Raw genomic sequence first — 27,500 nt, forward strand, 5'->3', positions numbered from 1 at the left:
AGTTTAATTTCTCTTTGCAAAATAAGTAGAAAATAGTTTTCCGGTTTGTCTAACTGAATAATAAATAAGTAGAAATCTTGAACGTCGGTATATACACTATGGTCCTCATCTACTACCAAAACCAAGTACTACCTCAAACAAGTACTAGTCCTCAAGTACTACCAGAACAGGAGGATGGGCTGTAAACTAGTCCTCAAGTACTACCAGAACAGGAGGATGGGCTGTAAACTAGTCCTCAAGTACTACCAGAACAGGAGGATGGGCTGTAAACTAGTCCTCAAGTACTACCAGAACAGGAGGATGGGCTGTAAACTAGTCCTCAAGTACTACCAGAACAGGAGGATGGGCTGTAAACTAGTCCTCAAGTACTACCAGAACAGGAGGATGGGCTGTAAACTAGTCCTCAAGTACTACCAGAACAGGAGGATGGGCTGTAAACTCATACCACCAAAGAAAAAAAAGACACAAATGGAGAAACCAAGGCACAGAGACATAGGCACAGACACGGAGACCAACAAAGACACAGAGAGAGAGAGACAAGAGACAGATAAGGCACCGTTTATGTTCCCATTTATTTTAGTTTTTTCTTAAAAAAAAATTAGATTTTTATAGATTCCTTAATTCTATGTTCCTATGTTAGCCGGGTCAGTGTTTTATGTGAGCTGACTGTTAATAGTTGGTTGCGATTGATATGTAGTACTTCGCCAGGGTCTAGTCAACCGTCGTTTACTTCGATGTTATTAGTTAGGATATCTCTGGTGATCTAGTTGTTATAGAAACTACATGTTCTATGATGGGGACTTGTTTGTACATTGTTAGTACCTTGAAAGAGATGGTGATGAAAGAGAAAACACCATCTCTTTGTACCTTGAAAGAGATGGTGATGAAAGAGAAAACACCATCTCTTTGTACCTTGAAAGAGATGGTGATGAAAGAGAAAACACCATCTCTTTGTACCTTGAAAGAGATGGTGATGAAAGAGAAAACACCATCTCTTTGTACCTTGAAAGAGATGGTGATGAAAGAGAAAACACCATCTCTTTGTACCTTGAAAGAGATGGTGATGAAAGAGAAAACACCATCTCTTTGTACCTTGAAAGAGATGGTGTTGCCTTGCAAATATACTGAGATCGTTGCAGCTGACAGTCCTCAAGTGGGCAAGTGAAGATATGGAGGACAGAAAATGGAGGAGAGAGTCATGAAAGACGTACATGATCAATAAAGACACCCTTCCCACGCCGATCAGCTTCACGGGTATATAATTATTGGAGCTCTTCCAGTAATGCAAACATGTATCCTTAAGGCACACGTCAGAGGAATTAATAACATGTATTGTGCAGCCGGCGAATGACTGCACGACATATCGTAGAGATTTCCTTCCGCCACACGTCAACTGTGGTGGTCGCTGAACTTAGGCAGTACGCCAATGGTTGTAGTAAATTCTGGCAGTTGGTGCTGGCTCACGCAGTAGTGTGCGCATCTAGCATGCAGGAAGACACGGTGAGTCAACTCCAGGATAGGTGTAGGTTCTTTTACACGCATGCACGCGCGCCCGCGCACAAACATCAGTTGAGAGGCGGGACCAAAGAGCCAAAGCTCAACCCCCGCAAGCACAACTAGGTGAGTACACACGCTCTATGGGGCCTCTGGTCTGAGTGGACAGCCCTCGGGGGTCGAGGTCCGAATGACCCGGGTTCGATTCCCGCCGAAGGCGGAAACAAATGGGCAGAGTTTCTTTCATCCTGATGCACTGTTTACCTAGCAGTAAATAGGTACCTGGGAGTTAGACAGCTACTATGAGCTACTTCTTGGGGATGTGTGCGCGTGTATTAAAGTGAAATATATATAGCAGGCATAATAGAAAAAAATAAGAGTGGCTAGAAAGGCGGAATCCAAGAGCTAAACAGCTCCATTCTGCAGACATAAATAATAATACTCAGACAAAACGCTATGCGTACTAGTGGCTTTAGGTATTGTATGTACTAGTTCCATCTATAAATCAATCAGAATGTTTGTAACTGCATCAATGTAAGTACTTTTCCTAAATAAATCATTATTATTATTATTTAAAATGTATCCAATCATCTGCTCTCCCAGGTACTCCACCTTCCCATCACCCACACACCAGCACTCAACCACAGGCTGCTCACCACCCCAAACAACTTGAACTGTGCCAAATTACACACAGCTGGCCACAAAATAGCCCTGGGTCACTTGGGAACTTTCTGAGGGCAACAGACTGACTTAACGCGTACTCGCCTATTTTTGTCCATAACATTTAGCTTCAGCACTTTGACAGGCTTTATAGCTGCTGGTTTTATATTTAATATTTATAAATAGTAAATACATAGTATTAATATATAGTAACAGTATTTACTATTTATGAATAGTAAATATAGTGTGTGTGTGTGTGTGTGTGTGTGTGTGTGTGTGTGTGTGTGTGTGTGTGTGTGTGTGTGTGTGTGTGTGTGTGTGTCTGTGTGTGTGTGTGCGCGTGTGTGCGTGTTACCAAACAACAACAGTTTTATCTGGCCGAAAATTACAATTTTTCCTCTTAATGCTCTTTAATTCCCTTCTCCGAGGCTAGGTCCCCACATTTGCACCAGAGGTTGTACCCTCTATATATATTATATATATATATATATATATATATATATATATATATATATATATATATATATATATATATATATATATATATATATATATATATATATATATATATAACAGGGGTTTACAAGGAGGTTAATAATAACATCTGTGTATATTCAAGAGTTAGAAGGAATTGTGATGATACTTTACAGAGCAAATCGGAATGCATACACTGTCCATATAAAATATTCAAAATAATAAAGACCTTGTGAAAGTAATACTGACTGCTAGATACAAGGAAGTTACAGCCCGCGCAACCTGTTCCCTCTCTCTCCCTATTGAACAGGGTGGAACAAAACAGAACCCCTCTCTGCCTAAGAGACAGAGATGGGGTTCACTGTCCCCTCTCTGCCTAAGAGACCGCGAAGGGGTTCACTGTCCCCTCTCTGCCCAAGAGACAGCGAAGGGGTTCAATGTCCCCTCTCTGCCCAAGAGACAGCGAAGGGTTCACTGTCCCCTCTCTGCCTAAGAGACAGCGAAGGGTTCAATGTCCCCTCTCTGCCCAAGAGACAGCGAAGGGGTTCACTGTCCCCTCTCTGCCCAAGAGACAGCGAAGGGGTTCACTGTCCCCTCTCTGCCCAAGAGACAGCGAAGGGGTTCACTGTCCCCTCTCTGCCCAAGAGACAGCGAAGGGGTTCACTGTCCCCTCTCTGCCTAAGAGACAGCGAAGGGTTCAATGTCCCCTCTCTAAGCGTAACACAGCGAGACTATAGGGTATGTTTGAAGCCGTTCTGCACTATTTATACACTACAACCCTACTAGCAGGAAGTGTGTACCTCCTGTACCCAGAGTACCTACCGGCCACGGAATCATTCGCCCCTTCCCCCTCTCTTTGGTTTTGTCCTAAATTCATCAAATGCCATAGAAGACGTGATACTTAATATTATTAGATGGCTTCAACTTGCCCTTTAGTGTTCGAATATTGTGCTGTCATTACCCCTTTAGGTGTGAGAGAGAGAGAGAGAGAGAGAGAGAGAGAGAGAGAGAGAGAGAGAGAGAGAGAGAGAGAGAGAGAGAGAGAGAGAGAGAGAGAGAGAGAGAGAGAGAATGATAAACAAAAAGAGAAGATAAACAACTCTTTAACTCGCTATTTATGCTGTTGATGTAAATAAAGTTCAAGCTGTTTGGCATGAGATATGTGATCTTGAAATATTAATTTTAAGCTTTTACACACACACAGGAAGCAGCCCGTAACAGCTGTCTATCAGGTACCTATTTACTGCTAGGTGAACAGGCTCATCAGGGTGAAAGAAACTCTGCCCATTTGTATCCACCTTCGCTGGAGATAGATCCCCGGACCCTAGGACTACGAGTCCCTAGCGCTGTCCACTCAGCCGTCAGGCCCCACACAAATGTGTGTTTGTATGTGTGCGCGCGCGTATGCATTTGCATGTTTTTCGTGTGTGCTGTGTGTGTGTGTGTGTGTGTGTGTGTGTAGCGCTTGAATAGTTCCATAGCTACATTTATGGTATTTAGTATATAACCAATACAAGAATTCGAACCTGGCCGTCAAGGTTCGAATCCGGTAACAAACCTACTCTGCCAAAATAGACTATTTTCTTTGAATGTCAATAAGCATTTGATATTCCCACTTATAAAAAGCTGTTGCTCAAAATAGCGAAGCAGCTTAGGATGTTTAATGAAGATAAATGTCACTTATTGCGTTATGGAAAAGACGAAAATATAAAAACGGAAACCTCGTACAAAACGCAGTCAAAACACAATATAGAACGAAAAAGCAATGTACTTAATAATATACTTAATAATTTACACCTGGAAAATATTAGAGCGACTGGTTTCGGATCTAGACACGGAAATATCATCCCATGAAACCAGTAAGCATGACAGGATGGACAAAATAGCCCCAATGAAATGCAAAGGTGTAGTTGGTGCGCTGAGAGAACTATCAACATCAAAGGTCCAAGACTTTTCAACACTCCCGCTACACATAACGGGCAAAGCTGGCCGGCCTCTCACGATGCTCGAGAGAGAACTCGATAAACACCTCCAAAGGATACCTGATCAACCAGGCTGTAATTCATACGTCAGGCTGCGAGCACCCACATCCAACAGCCTGGTTGACCAGACCACCAAACAAGAGGCCTGGTCAGAGACCGGGCCGTGGTCTTTGATCCCCAGAATTACCAGAAGGTAGCTAGGTAGGATAACTGTAAAAACAACAAACTTAGAAGGCGAGGAGTCACAATAACGTGGCTGAAAAATGTTGACCAAACCACACACTAGAAAGTGAAGGGACGACGACGTTTCGGTCCATCCTGGACCATTCTCAAGTCGATTGTGACCATTCGACATTCCATTTCAGACCATTCGACAATCGACTTGAAAATGGTCCAGGACGGACCGAAACGTCGTCCCTTCACTGTCTAGTGTGGGGTCTGGTCAACAAGGAACCTAGAATGTGGGTACATGTAGAGCTGAAGAACAGGTGAATGACCTATCAGAGGGCGTGAGCTCGTACATGTCAACACTGCAGACGATTCGAAGCTAATGAGGGACGTAGAACCCACTAAGGAATGAGGACAGTTACAGAAAGACTTTGATAACTGTAGTAGTGAGCAAAGAAATGGGTGTTAGACTTTAATCCCAACAAGTATTAGGTAATGAAGATTGTAATGAGAGAACGGAGACCAAGAGGTATCTACGCCATAAGGGAAAGACATCTACATGAAATGGAATGAGGAAAATATGTGGTAGTGAATATAATTCCAACACAAACAGCAGAGGCACACAGACAGGGTAACATCAATAAGTGGCGTACTGAAAAATATTCTTTCAAGATAATTTACACACCCTATTTAGACCAATATGCAGCACAGGCCTGGGATCAGCATCTTGTGAAACATAAATGCACAAATTAAAAAACACAGACTTGCAACAAGACTGGAGCTAGAAATTATGTTAAACTACGAGAAAAGGTTTTATGAACTGGATTCTACAACCCTAGAGGGGATATAATCACAACATAAAAGATAGTGAGCGGGAAACGTCATGGTGGACAAAAACATTCTCCATAAATTAAGAGAAAGCCGAAAACGCAAATGAGTTGAAAAATGTAAAGAAATCCTCATAAACTATACGGCTGGTCAACAAAAGGAAAAAAGTTGTGGAAACCGTTGTGGAAAAGGGGCCTCGTAGCCTGGTGGAAAGGGGCCTCGTAGCCTGGTGGATAGCGCGCAGGACTCGTAATTCTGTGGCGCGGGTTCGATTCCCGCACGAGGCAGAAACAAATGGGCAAAGTTTCTTTCACCCTGAATGCCCCTGTTACCTAGCAGTAAATAGGTACCTGGGAGTTAGTCAGCTGTCACGGGCTGCTTCCTGGGGGTGGAGGCCTGGTCGAGGACCGGGCCGCGGGGACACTAAAGCCCCGAAATCATCTCAAGATAACCTCAAAATAACCGCCTCCATCACAACATTAAGACTAGATTCGAAAAAGATTTCGAACAATCAGGATAGTTCAATTATAACGTACATAACAGATACAAGAAGCAGGTGGGGCCATGACAATTATAACGTACATAACAGATACAAGAAGCAGGTGGGGCCATGACAATTATAACGTACATAACAGATACAAGAAGCAGGTGGGGCCATGACAATTATAACGTACATAACAGATACAAGAAGCAGGTGGGGCCATGACAAAGAACTATAGACCTGACCACTTGGGCTGGACGGTAGAGCGACGGTCTCGCTTCATGGAGGTTGGCGTTCAATCCTCGACCGTTCAAGCGGTTGGACCCCATTCCGTCCCATTCCAAATCCTTATCCTGACCCCTTCCCAGTGCTATATAGTCGTAATGGCTTGGCGCTTTCCCCCCTGATAATTCCCTTCCCTTCCCGTTCTCACTGTCAGGGAAGCGCTGATAGGCAAGTACTGCTGACAGGACATACTTAAGGGAACGCGCCTTGAGGCCTTACACCCCTCTCATAGTAGCTTCTTTCTTTATTATGCACCCCATACCCATCCCGTGGGCGGTGGTGGCAGGGTTACAGAGGCACGTAATCGGTCCAGGCAAGTGTTACATTAGGCTATTTTAGGCGGCAGTAAGCCTGGCTGCCCAGTGGAAGGTTAGTCTGCCCTTCTCTTACCTAACGGGGTTCCCTCAAATAATTGAATTGTATATGTGACGCTCCTTTGTGTATAGGCGGTACCCGCTAAACTCACACCGAAACTACGACTTTGGTACAACGTTCGAACAAGTTTTAACACCTCCTAACCAGTTATAACAACCAATATAGCAAGTTGTAACAACGTTCTAATACGTCATAAACACGTAAGCCAAGATGTAACAACTTTATTACAAGTTGTAACAAGCGGAAAATAGAGACAGTTACGGTTCGTGTTCCAGGGTAGGTGTTTTCCTGTGTGTGTATATCTTCTAGTGTCTTAAATCCTTCCTATTTAATGATCAAACATTTATAATTTCATTAGTGGTGTTTACTAGTACGATATAGGTCATGTTATAATCATTGTAGCTTTATCTTCATAATCTATATATTTTTTTCCAGAATTATTTTGGAGACGAGTTTAGCATTATACCCTGGTATGCCGTAGATATATTTTCGCTAATTGTTTTTGTTTCTTCTCTTCCCCTCCCCACCCCTTCCCCCCTTCCCTACCCCCTCTTTATCCCCCTCTAATTTGTTCCCCCAATTTATCGCCGTTCTCCCTCCACTGCTTGGTGCCCCCCCCCCTCCCACAATTGTATAAAACAAAATAATCATTATTTGCATTTGTATTGAATTACTTGAAAATGTTTTGTGAACAATTTTAAATGTCGGCTTTATGTTGCACTCCTGAACATTTCTACTTGTTATTTTTAAGTTTGTTTCAAAAAATATAACAAAAATATTTACGAAATTTATATCGCTTGGCCTTATTTCACAACTTTATTTGGCATATTATACCCGAGTATTTATTTCCTAATTTTATGTCATGTTCCCTCATTGCCCAAACGTTGCCCCCCCCCTCCCCCACCCTACATAATGATGTATGCTTTGTTTATGTTGGAATGTCTCATTGTTTCTTATTTGTGTACATTACCCCATACCGAGTTGTTTATTTTTACATGAATGGCTCACCTGACGGTGTCACTCGTGTCTAATGGCGACCCTCCACCTCACACCCACGCCCCCCCCATTTTCCCCATTAAACTCCTCTGGCACCCTGCCCTTCTGGCACTATCTCCAACGCATACACCCTGCCCTGCTCCCCTTACCCTTATGACACGTATGCCACCACCACCCACTCTTTCACCCCAATGACACCCAACCAACGAACCACCTCATCTCCCCATTACGTCAAATATCTCCCCCCTTTCCCCACTCTTCCCCCCCCCCCCCATCACATCCTTCCCCCGTCCACAGCAAGCACAGTGCTGGCTGAGCTCATGAGGGCAATTCTGACGGACAAGAAGAGTCATCGCTTGAAGAGGTCACACTATCATGTCCTCCTGCAGCCTCACCTCGAGGACCTGAAGTTGTCCTCGGGGGACGGCGACTCCGTCTCCGGGTTCCAGTACATGAAGGCACGATGCAAGGTACGCGCGCACCTTCACAGGTAACGTGTCCAGTAACACAAATAAAAAAAAGGGGGCATAAGGGGGCATTTCCGACGGCAGTTTCTGTTCCAGACACATTCCAGTCTTCCGTCTTCGGCAGAAACACTGCAGGTTGAAACCGGTACTATTTTTCAGGTTCCAATCCAACCAGGACAGGACGGTAGAGCGACGGTTTCGCTCACAGGCAGGTCTGTGTTCAATCCCCGACCGTCCAAGTGGTTAGGGCACCATTCCTTTCCACCCATCCCCATCCCAAATCCTTATCCTGATCCCTTCCCAATGCTATATAGTCGTAATGGCTTGACGCTTTCCCCCCTGACAGTTCCCTTCCCTTCCCTTCCGATTCCGGCGCACTGCAGCTACTTTTCTGACGTGAAATGTTTTCTGCTTATTTTTGCAGCGCGATACCAAACAGGTTCTCGTATTCTGAGGCTATGATACAGAGCAAGTAGTGTGGGAAGACTGATAGATATAAGGTACTTGTGTCTATATGGCATACAGCAGGTACTATTATAAGTGCAACATATGGTACTATTGTAAGTGACACATATGGTACTAATATAAGTGCAACATATTGTACTAATACAAGTGCAACATATGGTACTATTATTAGTGTAACATATTGTACTATTATAAGTGCAACATATTGTACTATTATTAGTGTAACATATTGTACTATTATAAGTGCAACATATTGTACTATTATAAGTGCAACATATTGTACTATTATAAGTGCAACATATGGTACTATTATTAGTGTAACATTGTACTATTATAAGTGCAACATATGGTACTATTATTAGTGTAACATTGTACTATTATAAGTGCAACATATGGTACTATTATTAGTGTAACATTGTACTATTATAAGTGCAACATATGGTACTATTTTGAGGCTGTGGCACATAGCAGGTGCTGTTGTGGGGAACAGTGACGTAGCGGCGTCACTGACAGAAGGACAAAAAAGTACAAATCTCGTCAAAACGGCTTTCAAACAGACCCGTGTTTGGAGTACCGCTGTCAGGTACTGTCACCAGGTACATACCTGAGGTACACACCGGGTACTGACCCGAGGTACACACACACACTCACCGGGTACTGACCCGAGGTACACACCGGGTACTGACCCGAGGTACACACACACACACACACACCGGGTACTGACCCGAGGTACACACCGGGTACTGACCCGAGGTACACACACACACTCACCGGGTACTGACCCGAGGTACACACCGGGTACTGACCCGAAGTACACACACACAATCATCGGGTACTGACCCGAGGTACACACCGGGTACTGACCCGAGGTACACACACACACTCACCGGGTACTGACCCGAGGTACACACCGGGTACTGACCCGAGGTACACACACACAATCACCGGGTACTGACCCGAGGTACACACCGGGTACTGACCCGAGGTACACACCGGGTACTGACCCGAGGTACACACCGGGTACTGACCCGAGGTACACACCGGGTACTGACCCGAGGTACACACACACACTCACCAGGTACATACCTGAGGTACACGCCGGGTACTGACCCGAGGTACCTTTGTGTACCTGTGAAGTCGCACATTAACCGATCATGTCGTCATCCTCGTACACCATACGAACCACCAGACAGTGTCAGTGCTTTCCAACATACAACCTAACAACAGTTCGTTGAACTCCCGGGTATACCTATTTACTGCTAGGTGAACAGATGCATCAGATAAAAGGAAACGTACCGAACCGTCTCTGTTTCGCCCGGGGATCGAACCCAGGATCCTCGGTTGTCAGCCAAGGATGTAGACTACTGCGTTTCAGGACCCAGCAATGTAAAATCAATTGGCAATTGATATCTGATGATGATAATATTATTTGTCATTCTATTACTGCAAACAGCAACAACAAAAGTTTATAACTTGGAGCCCCAGACCATTGCCAACAGGAACAACAGAGGCTTGTGAGGTGTAGCCCCAGAAGGTTGCCAACAGGAACAACAGAGGCTTGTGAGGTGTAGCCCCAGACCATTGCCAACAGGAACAACAGAGGCTTGTGAGGTGTAGCCCCAGAAGGTTGCCAACAGGAACAACAGAGGCTTGTGAGGTGTAGCCCCAGAAGGCTGCCAACAGGAACAACAGAGGCTTGTGAGGTGTAGCCCCAGAAGGCTGCCAACAGGAACAACAGAGGCTTGTGAGGTGTAGCCCCAGAAGGTTGCCAACAGGAACAACAGAGGCTTGTGAGGTGTAGCCCCAGAAGGCTGCCAACAGGAACAACAGAGGCTTGTGAGGTGTAGCCCCAGAAGGCTGCCAACAGGAACAACAGAGGCTCGTGAGGTGTAGCCCCAGAAGGCTGCCAACAGAAACAACAGAGGCTTGTGAGTTGTAGCCCCAGAAGGCTGCCAACAGGAACAACAGAGGCTTGTGAGGTGTAGCCCCAGAAGGCTGCCAACAGGAACAACAGAGGCTTGTGAGGTGTAGCCCCAGAAGGCTGCCAACAGGAACAACAGAGGCTTGTGAGTTGTAGCCCCAGAAGGCTGCCAACAGGAACAACAGAGGCTTGTGAATCACAACCTCCAGACTGTTATTCGTGGCCTCTCATTTATGAATCACGATGAAGGAATGCTTACGCGACGTGACGCAAGTCAGTGAGGGTCATGAAAGACGGTTGTAAACGCCCTTCACGCGGCACCCATGATCAGTGCCACCGGCTATTTCCGTCCCTCTTCCCTTGAATAGCAGCGTCTTCCTATGTAGGTGAGGTATATATGTATTCACCCACATGTGCTCGTCGGGGCGAAACTCCTGAACCCTGTCGGACAAGTTGTCGGGGGTGATTAGAGATTAACAAATCACTTGCTTATACTATATACACATAGAAATCAAAATAGCGTGATGCATCAAATGAATAAATCCACAAGGGCCGTGATGAGGGTTCGAACTTATGCCCGGGATGATCCCAGACGCTGCCTTAGTCGACTAGGCCTTAATTCAGCCCACTTATTTCCGTGAATGTCCTCTCGTATCCCTTCTGGTCCATTCCATTTGCCCACTACACTGAAGAAATACTTCCTAACATTAATGTGTCTCAAGTGTGTAATCACTTAAGTGTAGTTACAGGATGAGAGCTACGCTCGTGGTGTCCCGTCTTCCCAGTACTCTTTGTCGTATAACGCTTTGAAACTACTGACGGTTTTGGCCTCCACCACCTTCTCACTTAACTCTGTTTGCCAAAGAAAACTAATATTTTTCGGCACCTTTGTTTCCTTAGCTTGGATCTGTGTCCTCTTGTTCGTGAAGTTGCTGGTTTCAGGAATTCCTCTTTGTCAATTTGGTCAATTCCTCTTAGTATTTTGTAAGTGGTGATCACGTCTCCTCTTTTTCTTCTATCTTCTAGTTTTAGCATGTTTAACGCCTCTAGTCTCTCCTCCTAACTCTTGTTTTTCAGTCTCAGAAGCCATTTTGTAGCATGCCTTTGCACCTTTTCCAGTTTCTTGAGATTTGGGCACCATACAACTGCTGCATATTCCAGTTTTGGTCTCACAAAAGTCATGAACAGTTTCTTTAGTATTTCACCATCCATATAATTAGAAGCAAGTGTGAAGTTGGAAAGCGACGCATTACGCTCCTCTCACAATGTTCTTTGTGTGTTCCTCTGGCGACAGCTTACTACCTCCAACCTCCCCCCACCCCCCCCCCCCCTCCAGGTCTTGTTCTTTATTAAGAGTTCTGTAATGCCATTCCACATAATTAGTAAGTTGTGTGAGGTCTATTTTCTCCGATTCCACTTTCCATAACATGGCATATATTCACATTGAATTCCATTTGCCACTTGTTGCTCCACTTATTTTATCTAGATCAATTTGACGGGCATTACAATCGTCTGTGTCTGCTGTGTTCCCCAGTATCTTAGCATCATCCGCAAACATGTTCATACAATTCTGTATTTTCTCTAGAACATAATTTATGTAGACGAACATTACTGGTGCAAGAACTGAACCCTGTGGTACTCTGCTAGTAACACTCCTCCAGTCAGATACATTGTCTCCTGATTACTGCCCTCATCTGTCTGTCAGAACACTTTTCATCCATGTCAGAAGTCTCCCTGTCACCCCTTCCAGCATGTTCCAGTTTTCAGAACAGCCTCTTCTTTGGGACTATTAAAAGCCTTTTTTAGGTCCAGATAGACACTCAAGCCAACCACCTATTTCCTGTAGTATCTCTGTGGTTCTATCATAAAAACTAAGTAGATGTGTTACACAGGATCTTCCTGTTCGAAAACCATACTGTCCGTCCGTTACTATGTCATTACTCTCCAAGTGTTCAACCCATTTGGCTTTAACTATTTATGCAAGTGTCTTGACTACCACGCTTGTTAATGACACGGCTCTATAATTTAGAGCTTCCTCTCGACTACCATTTTTATTGACTGGTACTATGTCTTTTTCAATTTATCTGTTAAGATTCCTGTGCACAATGACGTCTGGAATGTTGACCAGACCACACACTAAAAGTTGAAGGGACGACGACGTTTCGGTCCGTCCTGGACCATTCTCAAGTCGATTGTCGACTTGAGAATGGTCCAGGACGGACCGAAACGTCGTCGTCCCTTCAACTTTTAGTGTGTGGTCTGGTCAACATACTTCAGCCACGTTATTGTGACTCATCGCCTGCACGTCTGGAATATTAATAGTATTGGAATGCTCAGCTCAGTTGCACATTCTCGCAGCACCCAAGGTGAAACTCCATTAGGTCCAACCGCTTTAGGTCCAATTGCTTTATTTCTTCCTAGCCCCTTGAGTAATTTTTCCACTTCGTCTCCAGATACCTCGATGTATTCTAAGGCTTGCTCTGGAATTGGGATTTGGTCCGGCTCTCTGAAATCCTCATTTTGTACAAACACATTTTGAAACCGTTCATTTATCATTTCACACATTTCTATTTAATCCTAAGCAGTCCTGTTCCCCGTTCTAAATCTCTGGATTTTATCCTTTACATGTAGCTTGCTTTTAATGAATTTATAGACAAGGTCTGGATCTGTTTTACATTTGTCCGCTATACCTTTCTCAAAGTTCCTTTATGCATCTCCTCACCGCTGTGTAATTATTTCTTGCTTGTATTGCTGATATGTTTGTGGGTTTGGTCTCTTCCGGTATTGAACCCAGATTCTTGTCTTGTCCTCTCTGGCCCTCTTTCAACTTCTGTTGAACCAGTCCTGTTTCCTGGTCCTGCATCTCTGTCTTGGTATGAATGTTTGTATTCCTTCACCGTATATTTCGCAAAATTTGGCATACATCTCATTTACTTCCTTGCCTAGCAACAAGACTGTCCAATTAAACTCATTACTAAAAATTTTAAGTTCTTAGAAACATTTAAAAGTTTCTAAGTGTGTACTCACCTAATTGTGTTTGCGGGGGTTGAGCTCTGGCTCTTTGGTCCCGCCTCTCAACCGTCAATCAACAGGTGTACAGGTTCCTAAGCCTATTGGGCTCTATCATATCTACACTTGAAACTGTGTATGGAGTCAGCCTCCACCACATCACTTCCTAATGCATTCCACTTGTCAACCACTCTGCCACTAAAAAAGTTCTTTTTAATATCTATGTGGCTCATTTGGGCACTTAGTTTCCGCCCGTGTCCCCTAGTGCGTGTGCCCCTTGTGTTAAATAACTTTTCTTTATCTACACTGTCGATTCCCTTGAGAATCTTGAATGTGGTGATCATGTCCCCCCTAACTCTTCTGTCTTCCAACGAAGTGAGATTTAATTCCCGTAGTCTCTCCTCGTAGCTCATACCTCTCAGCTCGGGTACTAGTCTGGTGGCAAACCTTTGAACCTTTTCCAGTTTAGTCTTATGCTTGACTAGATATGGACTCCATGCAGGAGCCACATACTCCAGGATTGGTCTGACATGTGGTATATAATGTTCTGAAAGATTCCTTACACAAGTTTCTAAAGGCCGTTCTTATGTTAGCCAACTTGGCATGCATATTATATATATATATATATATATATATATATATATATATATATATATATATATATATATATATATATATATATATATATATATATATATATATATATGTCGTACCTAGTAGCCAGAACTCACTTCTGAGCCTACTATGCAAGGCCCGATTTGCCTAATAAGCCAAGTTTTCATGAATTAATTGCTTTTCGACTACCTAACCTACCTAACCTAACCTAACTTTTTCGGCTACCTAACCTAACCTAACCTATAAAGATAGGTTAGGTTAGGTTAGGTAGGGTTGGTTAGGTTAGGTAGGGTTGGTTAGGTTCGGTCATATATCTACGTTAATTTTAACTCCAATAAAAAAAAATTGACCTCTTACATAATGAAATAGGTTGCTTTATCATTGCATAAGAAAAAAATTAGAGAAAATATATTAATTCATGAAAACTTGGCTTATTAGGCAAATTGGGCCTTGCATTGTAGGCTGAAAAGTGAGTTCTGGCTACTAGGTACGACATATATATATATATATATATATATATATATATATATATATATATATATATATATATATATATATATATATATATATATATATATATATATATATATATATATATATTATATATAATAAGCAGTCCTTAATCCCCGGGTCTCTAGATTAGAAGGAACAGAATAATTTTGTTGATTTATGAGCACGCGAGGTTGTCTTGGGAGGTCAAATGTGTGACGTCACGCCAGCTGGTCGTGGGACGTCACGCCAGCTGGTCGTGGGACGTCACGCCAGCTGGTCGTGGGACGTCACGCCAGCTGGTCGTGGGACGTCACGCCAGCTGGTCGTGGGACGTCACGCCAGCTGGTCGTGGGACGTCACGCCAGCTGGTCGTGGGACGTCACGCCAGCTGGTCGTGGGACGTCACGCCAGCTGGTCGTGGGACGTCACGCCAGCTGGTCGTGGGACGTCACGCCAGCTGGTCGTCGGACGTCACGCCAGCTGGTCGTGGGACGTCACGCCAGCTGGTCGTCGGACGTCACGCCAGCTGGTCGTGGGACGTCAATAGAGTTGTATCACACAGGCTTAGATGTTTCTAAAAATATGAATATAAAAAATTTTAAAGAATTCATTTATATGAAATTTATGTTAAATTTCACATAAATTATTATATATATAACATAAATTTCATATAAATGAATTCTTTATAATTTTTTATATTCATGATTTTTTATATTTTTATATTCATTTTTATATTCATATTGAATTTTTATATTCATAAAAAATGGTAGAAAATAAATTTCACATAAATTATTATTATATATATATATATGTTCTAATTTATGTTCTGAAATTTATATTTATGTACATAAACCTAGTCATCAACTAATGAAGCGACGGCCTCGCTTCATACAGTTCGGCGTTCAATCCCCCGACCGTCCAAGTGGTTGAGAGCCCTTCCCAGTGCTATATTGGTTCCCCATCTTTCCCATGTAGTGAGTCGTCTTCCTTCCTTCCTTCCTTCTTTCTCTCCCCCCCCCTTCCTTCCTATCTTTCCCCTCCCACAAAACTCACCCCTCCCAACCCCCGATATAATCAACTCACTCCATCTCCGTCTGCTTGCGGGTTGGTGTAATGGCTGGCTGTTCGCGACACTTGACGGACACATTACTCTGTGTCCGCGACACATTACCCTGTGTCCGCGACACATTACTCTGCTCGACGGTTCATAGACTTAACCTCCCCCCCTCCCTCAATCATCCGATAAAGAGATAACCAGGGATTAAATCTGGCGGAGCTGTGACGGGCCGGGAGAGACGCCCTCAGATGGGACTCCAATCAGGTTGTGTTTGTCGGCGTCGAGGTAAAGTCAACCTGACAGTTAGATCGAGGTAATGCTTGAATCATCAGCCAATTGGCGTGCAGCCCCAGGGGGAACTGGGGGATTATCAGGGGGAACTGGGGATTATCAGGGGGGAACGGGGGATTATCAGGGGGAACGGGGGGTTATCAGGGGGAACCAGCAAGCTATTACGGCTATATAGCACTAGGAAGGGGTCTCAACCACTTGGACGGTCGGGGATTGAACGCCGAACTGTATGAAGCGAGGCCGTCGCTCTACCGTCCAGCGCAAGTGGTTGGTAGGCCTGCAACCCCAGTCAGTCTGGATACGTCTGAGGAGAGAGAACTAAATTCCGTTTCTCTTTGTGAATGACAAGGTGTAACAGGGACATCCAGGAGGTGCCCACGCTGTTACGTACACAGGTTGAAGGTTACCTACACCCGATTGCTATCTACACCTGACTTACCTACACTTGAGCACCACGAATGTAACTAGCAGTATTACATCCAACCGTCTAAGTTATATCAAACATCAATCCACACCAGGGAGGGAGCCGGTCGGCTGAGCGGACAACACGCTGGACTTGTGATCCTGTGGTCTTGGGTTCGATCCCAGGCGCCGGCGAGAAACAATGGGCAGAGTTTCTTTCACCCTATGCCCCTGTTACCTAGCAGTAAAATAGGTACCTGGGTGTTAGTCAGCTGTCACGGGCTGCTTCCTGGGGGTGGAGGCCTGGTCGAGGACCGGGCCGCGGGGACACTAAAAAAAATCCCCCGAAATCATCTCAAGATAACCTCAATATAATCATGTAAATTAAGACAATTAAAATTATATTGTTTCAAATATAATTTGGCTGACTACATCAAAATTCGTCAACCCCGGTACAAATGGGAACAGGAATACAGGACTCAAGCTCAACCAATGTCCAGTATGTTTACAGATTTAGAGAGAAAGAAAGAAACAGGTAAATATTCAAAACTGGACAAAGTCAATCAGCCAGTATGCTAATTAGTACAATTAGTGTCGAGGCAAATCACTTCATATAATGTCAACACGAGTCAACATAAATCGAGTGGTTTTTAATTTCCTTCTCGAATCACAATCGAGGATACCGGATGCGATTTCCTGGGCGGGACAGAAATGGTTGGGTACGTTTCCTTGTACGTTTCCCTAAGAGAGAGAGTTTGAGGGGGGGGAGAGAGAGAGAGAGAGAGAGTGTGAGGGGGGAGAGAGAGAGAGAGAGAGTGTGAGGGGGGAGAGGGAGGGGGAGGGAGGGAGGGAGGGAGGGAGGGAGGGAGGGAGGGAGAGAGAGAGAGAGAGAGAGAGAGAGAGAGAGAGAGAGAGAGAGAGAGAGAGAGAGAGAGAGAGAGAGAGAGAGAGAGAGAGAGAAGAGGAGAGGGGGGGGGGTAAGAAACATCCCAATGCCAGGCTCAACATCAAAAGTTTAAACAAATTACAACAAAATTACAAAATATTTACCGTATACTTTTCCCCAACAACTACAATGGATGGGAAATAAAAATCTAGAATAATTAGGGAATAATGCGATTGACTGCATAAAAAGCACTTCCAGATCATTATTCAATTATCAGTGAACAGAATGACCCCCAAACTTTTATTTTATTGATCATTTTTTCTTTATTTTTTATTCCTGCCTGACTTTTCTCAACATAACAGAGGAACATAACAAATTATCTAGACGTTCATTATAGCCGCCAAGACCGACCATTCACGGGACAACAGCTGTGATATTTTGCTACTCAGCATATTCACACACACACACACACACACACACACACACACACACACACACACACACACACACACACACACACACACACACACACACTCCAGAGTAGTTAACGGATGGAATGCATTAGGCAGTGATGTGGTGGAGGCTGACTCCATACACAGTTTTAAATGTAGATATGATAGAGCCCAGTAGGCTCAGGAATCTGTACACCTGTTGATTGACAGTTGAGAGGCGGGACCAAAGAGCCAGAGCTCAACCCCCGCAAGCACAAATAGGTGAGTACACACACACAACCAGGTTTTGTGCACGAAATAAGTAAATTTAATATAAAAAACAATGAATTTAGAGAGGAAAACGAGACACCTCTAGCCTAAGCTTTCTCCTATAACCTACATATAGATAATCACACATGCAAAATGAATATTGAGAAAGTTAAAAGGACTGAAGTAAATCTGGTGTAGACACATGTACACAATTAAGAAGAACTGAAACAGATGGAGACTGTAATATGGCCTCAAGAAAGTCTGTACAAGCTGCAGAGATGTTGCAATACCAGCCATTGCAAGGGGACAAAAGACCACTGGGCCTTTGGTCTTTTGTCCCCTTGAAGGATACAATGAAGGATAAACTCTTCCCTGAAACAACTCTAGACAGACCTATGAGAAAACACAACGCTAAGTCTTACCGAGCGATATATATATATAAATGCCCGTAGTCGGAGACAGGAACATTGTACTTAAGCATGTCGAGGTCTCCCCCAAGTCCACAGCCCCGCTCCTGTGCCAGGTAAGTCCACTACGGGCTCACCATAGCCCGTGCTACTTGCCCCGCTCCTGTGCCAGGTAAGTCCACTACGGGCTCACCATAGCCCGTGCTACTTGCCCCGCTCCTGTGCCAGGTAAGTCCACTACGGGCTCACCATAGCCCGTGCTACTTGCCCCGCTCCTGTGCCAGGTAAGTCCACTACGGGCTCACCATAGCCCGTGCTACTTGCCCCGCTCCTGTGCCAGGTAAGTCCACTACGGGCTCACCATAGCCCGTGCTACTTGCCCCGCTCCTGTGCCAGGTAAGTCCACTACGGGCTCACCACAGCCCGTGCTACTTGCAACTTTTGTTCTGAGTAGCTGAATCTGAAACTACTAACTAAACCCCTAAGTCAGCTATAGCAGACCACCTTCACCAGGGTCCAACTCACAGCAATTGCCTGACTTCCGGCTACGTATTTCACTACTAAGTGAACAGATGCATCAGGATTTGTGGCCAACCATTTCTTTTCCGGCCGGAGATGGCACTCGGGTCCCTCGATTGTGCGCCTAGGACGCGGACCTCTTGTCTAACTGTGGATAATGATAGCAATATACGGCAAACTGGCGAACACAGAACCCTGGAAACACAAACCGAAACACTCTCTCTTTCCCGCTTGTTACAACTTGTAATAAAGTTGTTACATCTTGGCTTAACGTGTTTATGACGTATTAAAACGTTGTTACAGCTTGCTATATTGGTTGTTATAACTGGTTAGGTGTTAAAACTTGTTCGAACGTTGTACCAACGTCGTAGTTTCGGTGTGTGTTTGGCGGGAACGATCTTGCAGAGCCAATTTCTGATATACTCCTGGGATGAAGCAAGGTAAATAGGCATAATTTGTTGTTACGTGCAGTCTTGGGAATGTCTCTAGTAATATAAAATGGCAGTCCAGAGCTGATTAGGAAAGAGATAAGAGTTTTACAATCCTTACAATCTTGTAAGGAGGCATTCAGAAGATAGTGCAAGACCAGTTCCAGAATATGCACACCTGTTCCACAGCCTCTCCACCTCAAAATGCTCACCAAGACACCTGGAAAGGTACAGAAGTTTGTAACCTGGCTCATTCTAAAATTACGTTGTATGGAGTACGAAGAAAGACGCATACTCTACTCTGACAAAGGTCAGAACATCTTTCAGAAACTTGAATAATGAGACTTTTATATCACTGTACACCGCCTATGTTAGGCCAGTCTTAGAGTATGCCGCCCCATCTTGGAGCCCCCCCCATCTTAAAAAAAAAACACACACACACACAAGGAAGCTCGAAAATTTGCAGAAGTCTGCAACGAGACTCTTCTCAGAGCTGCGAGGGATGAGGTACGAAGATAGACTGAAGGAACCAAAACTGACGACGTTTGAAGAGGGAGAGGGGGGGACATGTTTCAGACATATAAAATACTTAAGAGGGATTGACAAGGCGCAGAGGAAATGTTTATAATGAATACCAATAAAACAAGGGAGCGCGGATGGAAGCTTGAGACTTAGATATGTCATAGAGATGTAAAAAGTTTTTTTTTAGCGTAAGAGTAATGAGTAAATGGAATAACCTAAAGGAACAGAGGTTATGAATGGAGAATGAACTCCATTCATAACTTTAAAAGCAGGTATGATAGAGAAATGGGCCAGGAGTCATTGCATTAGGCAACCAACGGCTAGAAAAGCGGGGTCCAAAAGCTAGAGCTCGATCCTGCATGTACAAATAGGTGAGCACACACAAATTCAAATTTTGTTTACACTGCTTAGCTGCTATTATCATCATTAGTATAATTATTATTTTATTGTTATTATTATCAGCTATAATTATTACTATTATATATATATATATATATATATATATATATATATATATATATATATATATATATATATATATATATATATATATTCTTATATCAATTAAGATTCCCCCTCGCTCTAGAGTATTCCACCAGAGGAATTACATGTACCCTGCATATATACATACATAAATAACTGAATACGTAAATGCATAGCTGAAAGAAACCAAACGTCCTTTTCTCTTTCTCTGGCTTAGCTCACGCCTATATTTCTCCCTCAGCTTCCCTGTCTGCCAGCTTGTATCTCTCTCTCTCGCTCTCCCTCCCTCCCTCCCTCTCCCTCCCTCTCCCTCCCCCTCCCCCTCCCTCTCCCTCTCTCCCTCTCCCTCTCTCTCAATAACACTATTCAACAAAACATCTTGACATTAACAAATTATAACAACGCAAAAAGGTCATAACCTCACCTAGCCATTGACCCCCCCCCCCATCCCAACAAGACATGGCAATGCTCCAAAACAGTATCAACAGTCCAAGATTTTAACCTTTAAACTACTCGACCCATCACAATCATCAGTAAATCGACGCTATCTCAGCAAACACCTCAACCATTCATCACACCGTTAACCACACAGCTCCGTGAAGACCACGGAAGCTTAACCACATCCCTCCACTCACCCATTGTAGAAAAACTCCTTTACTAGTTAGCACAATATCTTGAGGTTACCTTGAGATGATTTCGAGGCTTAGCATCCCCGCGGCCCGGTCCTCGACCAGGCCTCCTTTTTGTTACACATCCCCCAGGAAGCAGCCCGTAGCAGCTGTCTAACTCCCAGGTACCTATTTACTGCTAGGTGAACAGGAACATCAGGATGAATTTGTTTCCGCCTCCGCTGGGGATCGAGCCCGGAACCTTAGGACTATGAACCCTGAATGCTGTCCACTCAGCCGTCAGGCCCCACAACCCCGTGGAAACACCGTAAATATGTTCTTTAAGCTTTTTTGAAGTAAGCTGACCTTAACAACCCGTCAGAGCCACAACAATCATAACCTAACAACTTGTCAACCACGATAACCAATCGCAGTTCCATGATGATATATACCAGTTCTAACAAGCCACTATACAACCCCAGTGCCAATAACACACCACAACCCCAGTGTCAATAACACATCACAACCTCAATAAACACCACCACACACTCACCAACTCGCCACAAACCCTCACAACCTCCTCTAGCCATCAAAACCCCCCAACAACAACACTCACTACGGCTTTAACAACCGGCAAAATTAATTCGTCTAAAATGAACGACAATCATTTTTACCTAAGGGGTTTCCCCTCTTTTTCCTCCCGCGTCACGAATTCACCACAGCGGCGAGGATTACCATTGGTAATATATTTAAATGAGACGGATTTGACGAGGATTGGGATCCCGCGAACGAGGGATGATTTGAATCCGCGTCCAAGTTCTTGCGGCCTTTTACAGACTATTATTTCCTCTATTTGGCGCGAGTATAGGGGGGGGGGAGGTGGTGGTTGTTGTTGTTATAGATTCAGCTACTCGAAACAGGTTCCAAGTAGCACGGGCTATGGTGAGCCCGTAGTGGACTTACCTGGCACAGGAGCGGGGCAAGTAGCACGGGCTATGGTGAGCCCGTAGTGGACTTACCTGGCACAGGAGCGGGGCAAGTAGCACGGGCTATGGTGAGCCCGTAGTGGACTTACCTGGCACAGGAGCGGGGCAAGTAGCACGGGCTATGGTGAGCCCGTAATAGGGGAGGCCATTCCTATGACATTCTTAGATTTTTTTTTGTTTGAGTTTGGCTGATATGAAAGGTTGTCCTGCTTCCTGGGGAAGGAAAAGGGTGAAAAAGGAAAAAAAAGGAAAAAAAGGACAATTTTGACCATTATTTAAATTCTTGGAAAATAATTCTATTTTAAATGAGTATTTTTAACTTATTCTTGCTCCTATTCATACATGTTTACTGACATTATTTCCAAGTATCTTTATCATTATACGCATGTTATATAAAACTATTAATATATATATATATATATATATATATATATATATATATATATATATATATATATATATATATATATATATATAGGCATCTATTATCATTATATAAACATTATATGCATTATACAGGTATATTATCATTATATAGATCTATTATTGTTTTATACATCTAATTATTCATTCATTGGTATGTACATCTATTATCCTTTTATGTATCTATTATCCCTGTATACATTTATTATCATTGTATTATACACATTTATTATCATTATATGCATCTATCATCATCATTGACATTACTATTCCGCTCATCCACACATTATAAAACAGGAAACATGAGGACAACCCAGTGTATCCATATTATACTTCTAGCATATATATGTATAATTAAAATATAAGCTGTGTAGTCTGAGGACTAAAAAATCATAAATAGCAACTCTTGTATTATCCTGAAAATATTCATTTATTTTATGTATTAACAAAAGATTTACCTGGATTGTACCTGGATAGGGTTCTAGGAATTGTTCTTACTCCGCAAGCCCGGCCCGGGTCCAGGGACCAGATTCATGAAAGTACTTACGCAAGCACTTACGAACGTGTACATCTTTCCTCAATCTTTGACGGCTTTGGTTACATTTATTATACAGTTTACAAGCATGAAAACTTCCCATTCAACTGTTGTTATTGTTATAAACAGCCTCCTGGTGCTTCGGAGCTCATTAATTGTTTAATAATTGGAAACAAAGCCGCCAAAGATTGAGAAAAGATGTACAGGTTCGTAAGTGCTTGTGTAAATGCTTTCGTGAATCTGGCCCCAGGCTTGACTTGTGAGAGTTTGGTCCAACAGGCTCCCTTTGTGAGCTACTTCCCAACTTTATATGCATATTACTCGTGAAATTATAAATGTAAATATACCTGCCGAAGTCTGATTAAAACCTTTCGCGACTACTTTAATCCTTTTTTTTGCGCTACCGCTCACAGGGTGAGTATGGAGTGCACGATAAACTAGCCGCCTACTGCGGCAACAGTCAGCCTAATGATAGCAATCTTTGTGACTCCTGCCGCATGTAGAACTTATATAAGTGGACTTACATAATTTGCATGGATAAGTGGAACAGTGCAAGAAACACATCAGTTCCTTACTCAGTCTCTTCTTAGGGCTGTGACAATTCGCGTTCTTAAGAATCACGTAGATTGGACTCAATTTGTTACTGGTTATGCAGCTCGTGTCCTTGTAATAGCCTTCCAAGAAGATCAACACGAAATGGAAAATATACTCAAAATATAGCAATGAAAATTATCCTAGTAGACCCAGTAATCACTAACAGAAAAATGGGAGCTTAATTTCAAGCCCATTAAGGACGGAATTCCAAACCTTTACACTGCTTTCGGAGCCTTTCCCCGTGCCCTATCAAGAAACCAGACGATATTAAACGATTTTATATCCATAATACTATCATGTTATTTCAAACAATGGTAATCCCATACACCCCGCCACATTATGGTGAAATAAGGGAACAAAATATACTTTCTTTACCATCGCCAATAAAATTTATACCCATTGGCACTCCGAGCGACCTTCCTAGATCCCATCTCCAGAGCAGCAGACTCATATACAGGTCACAACACCCCTATTGCCATAGAATTCATAAGTTGACGTCCTGGACAGAGCTAGAGCAGCTATATGGATACAGCTGCGCTATGACATAGAACGACACCTCAGAGTCGACCACTGGGCCTCGACTATGGACTCTGAAAGCCTGGCCGTGCCCCTGGGAGTTACTGAAGGTGGCACACACTAGCTACAAGCACCAGGCGAAATATCAGCCGACAGCATCTCGGCACCCTTGTGGGTTCACTACTCACACCCACAACACACAAAATCTACCTGCCATTACGCATCTCTGGAATATTGAATATGATTGCACGCTATTGCGGGCTCCCTCTCACCTTACACAATGTACTACTGTTGACAAATTAGCAAAGGATGTCACTAAACAAACAAAATCGGGCTCACATTATCCCTCAAGCAGCTCAAGAAAAGAAACCACTCAAACTCTGACAGCAGAGTTTGAGTGATTCTATCCATAACTACGACAAAGTATAGCTGGTTCATGCAACCGTCTCTATGAAGGCTTAGCTCTGGTTACAAGTATTATTATAAGTACGTTACAGACCTTGATCTCACCACCATCAGATGCTATATGGACAATACAATGCTCAGGAACTCCCTCACAATGTCCTCGATGAACACATAGCTCCTTCCATAAAAACTCTTTATCCCTTTCCTAATCAGCTCTGGACTGCCATTTTATATTACAAGAGACATTCCCAAGACTGCACTCAATAACAAATTATCTACCTTGCCTCATCCCACGAGAATATCAGGGACTTCAGTAATCTCAGAATTTGGAGACTAACCTCCTTTCTATGATTTAGGTAAAAATTATCAACTGATACTCATAGAAAACAAAGAACGAATTGCAAGTGGAACAGGTAAGCAAGTCTGTCATTTTGTCGGTTGATAATACAAAAAGTCAATGGAAGATCTAAAAAAATATATATAACTAAACAAATTTTAGTTTTAAATTACAGCAAAACGTATACAAATAGTTGGATACCTTGAAACAATGTGAATCACTCCAGGCACCCGGGAACTGACCACCCGACATTGATATTCATAGAAGACGGCAGCCATTCTTAAATTTTTTTACTGCTGGCTCAGGAAATTTCGTGGAATTTCGTTACAAAAGTTGGCCAGACACAATCCGCTTTGGCTGGGTGGAGGAATTACCGCGGGGAACCTCATCCCACAACTACGGGCTCACCATAGCCCGTGCTACTTGGTCATTTTACATTGTTGTATTAAAAATATAGCAGTAATTTCATCTGTAAATTGTTGAAGACGGCTAACAGCTTAAATACTGTTAATTCAACAGTATTACCCCCGGCTACTGCTCTAAAGCAGTCGAGCCAGAGAACACTGCTCTAAGGCAGTAGTCGGGGAACGCTGCTCTAAGGCAGTAGAGCCGGGGAACACTGCTCTAAGGCAGTAGAGCCGGAGAACACTGCTCTAAGGCAGTAGAGCCGGGGAACACTGCTCTAAGGCAGTAGTCGGGGAACACTGCTCTAAGGCAGTAGAGCCGGAGAACACTGCTCTAAGGCAGTAGTCGGGAAACACTGCTCTAAGGCAGTAGTCGGGGAACACTGCTCTAAGGCAGTAGAGCCGGAGAACACTGCTCTAAGGCAGTAGAGCCGGGGAACACTGCTCTAAGGCAGTAGTCGGGGAACACTGCTCTAAGGCAGTAGAGCCAGGGAACACTGCTCTAGTGGTTTAAGGCGTGTGCTTTGGAGTACCCAGTGTACAGGTTCGAATCCTCCTCATGGCTTCTACTGATTTTCTCATGGAAACATCACATTAATGAGATTTCTATGTGGAATATTAACATTATTTCTACGTTTTATTTTTTGATCACTTTATAGAAATAATATTTGCACAAAGACTGTCAGTGTCAGGTTAAACAACTGGCTGACCTCCACACAAGCAGAACTAGCGGCATTACAACTAGCTACCAGTACATTAAAAAACATTGGAGGAGATTTAAAACTTTTTTTTTTATTAATACATGAGGTACATCTGCATTAGTGCAGCTACCCTAGACTATATGCAGTGGAGTTCAGTGTGTCAAAAAAGCTAACTAGGTTATGCTAAAAAATCCCCATCACACAGGATGGTTAGTCATACAGAGGCATGTGATAAGCGTTCTGCACTAGCAGACTCCGGAAGCATTTTGAGGATACCATCAACACAAGATTGAATAAGGCAGCAGTGGTAATACAAGTCCCCATCTCGCAGGATGGTTAGTCATACAGGGCCATGTTGTTTAGTTAGCAATGTCACACTCTAAGCACTCCACAACCCACATTTCACTTATTTTCAATATCACTATGCTTCTCCCCCCCCCTTCCCTCCCACCTTTATACTCTCTCTTTGCCAATTCCTCTCCACACCACCCTCCCCCTCCCCCCCCCACAAACACAAAATAAAAAAAAACAGAATTTTTCCAGTGTTGAGGTCCCTCAACAATATATTTTTCGGAGGGAGTTACGTGTTCGTTGAGTATGCACGCCCAAAATATGTCCCCAAATGGAGTTCCACAAAACACACATGTAATTCGGAACCCTTAAGAATATTCGCGGGTACTGACATATTGCATTACATACTGGCACGACAAGCCGCACTTCGCGAAATATAACAGCCGGATAAACTGCAACGTTCACGTGAACTTTAACCTATCTACACCTGTAATGTTCAACTGAATCTTACACCCGCACTGGCAACTGACATAGCCTATCATGCCTGATCCTAGTGTCCTATTTCCAATTATGGCCTACCCGCAGGGAGAGTTTTTTTCCCCAGTGTATTTTTTTCCCACAGGTTCTTTTTTTTCCTCTCCTTTTGTATTTCCCTTTCTAACAATAGGCAAGTGAGCGAGGCACCTCCAGTTGTTACAACTCTGCACAAGTGTGCCTTGGTCAGTATCCTCCGTCATATTGCAATTTTATGTATTATATGTTCGAATGAACTGTGGAAGATGGAGAGGTGTCAAACATTCAGGGGACACATCACGAGCTCACACTTCACACTAATGTTATATTATGTTTAACCTAATATAATGAGGCTATAAATATACCCAACTACAGAAAAAAATAATTAATATATATATATATATATATATATATATATATATATATATATATATATATATATACATATATATATATATATATATATATATATATACATATATATATATATATGTACAGTCTCCGTGGTGTAGTGGTAAGACACTCGCCTGGCGTTCCGCGAGCGCTATGTCATGGGTTCGTATCCTGGCCGGGGAGGATTTACTGGGCGCAATTCCTTAACTGTAGCCTCTGTTTAACGCAACAGTAAAATGTGTACTTGGATGAAAAAACGATTCTTCGCGGCGGGGATCGTATTCCAGGGACCTGCCCGAAACGCTACGAGTACTAGTGGCTGTACAAGAATGTAACAACTCTTGTATATATCTCAAAAAAAAAAAAAAAAAAAATATATATATATA

At 43.3% G+C, this 27,500-nt stretch overlaps 1 protein-coding gene and 1 long non-coding RNA gene across 8 annotated transcripts in view; one reads left to right on the forward strand and one right to left on the reverse strand.

The window, feature by feature from the left end:
• LOC138354935 (uncharacterized) overlaps positions 1 to 27,500 on the reverse strand; it is a 125,034-nt gene that overhangs the window by 35,870 nt on the left and 61,664 nt on the right. The gene's annotated exons all lie outside the window — the stretch shown is intronic.
• Positions 1 to 27,500, forward strand: part of LOC123771002 (F-box/LRR-repeat protein 20) — a 90,760-nt gene that overhangs the window by 2,963 nt on the left and 60,297 nt on the right. For 3 of the 7 annotated variants that reach the window (XM_069309443.1, XM_069309444.1, XM_069309445.1), the window contains exon 3: positions 8,041 to 8,213. The exons of 3 other annotated variants lie outside the window; for them this stretch is intronic. In XM_069309443.1, coding sequence (XP_069165544.1) covers positions 8,041 to 8,213 — 173 coding nt within the window. Of the gene's footprint in view, positions 1 to 8,040; positions 8,214 to 27,500 lie in introns of those variants that run through there. One more of the 7 variants, XM_069309448.1, reaches the window with a different exon arrangement.

Source organism: Procambarus clarkii, chromosome 65 (genome assembly GCF_040958095.1).
Source record: "Procambarus clarkii isolate CNS0578487 chromosome 65, FALCON_Pclarkii_2.0, whole genome shotgun sequence".
NCBI classification, from domain to species: domain Eukaryota; kingdom Metazoa; phylum Arthropoda; class Malacostraca; order Decapoda; family Cambaridae; genus Procambarus; species Procambarus clarkii.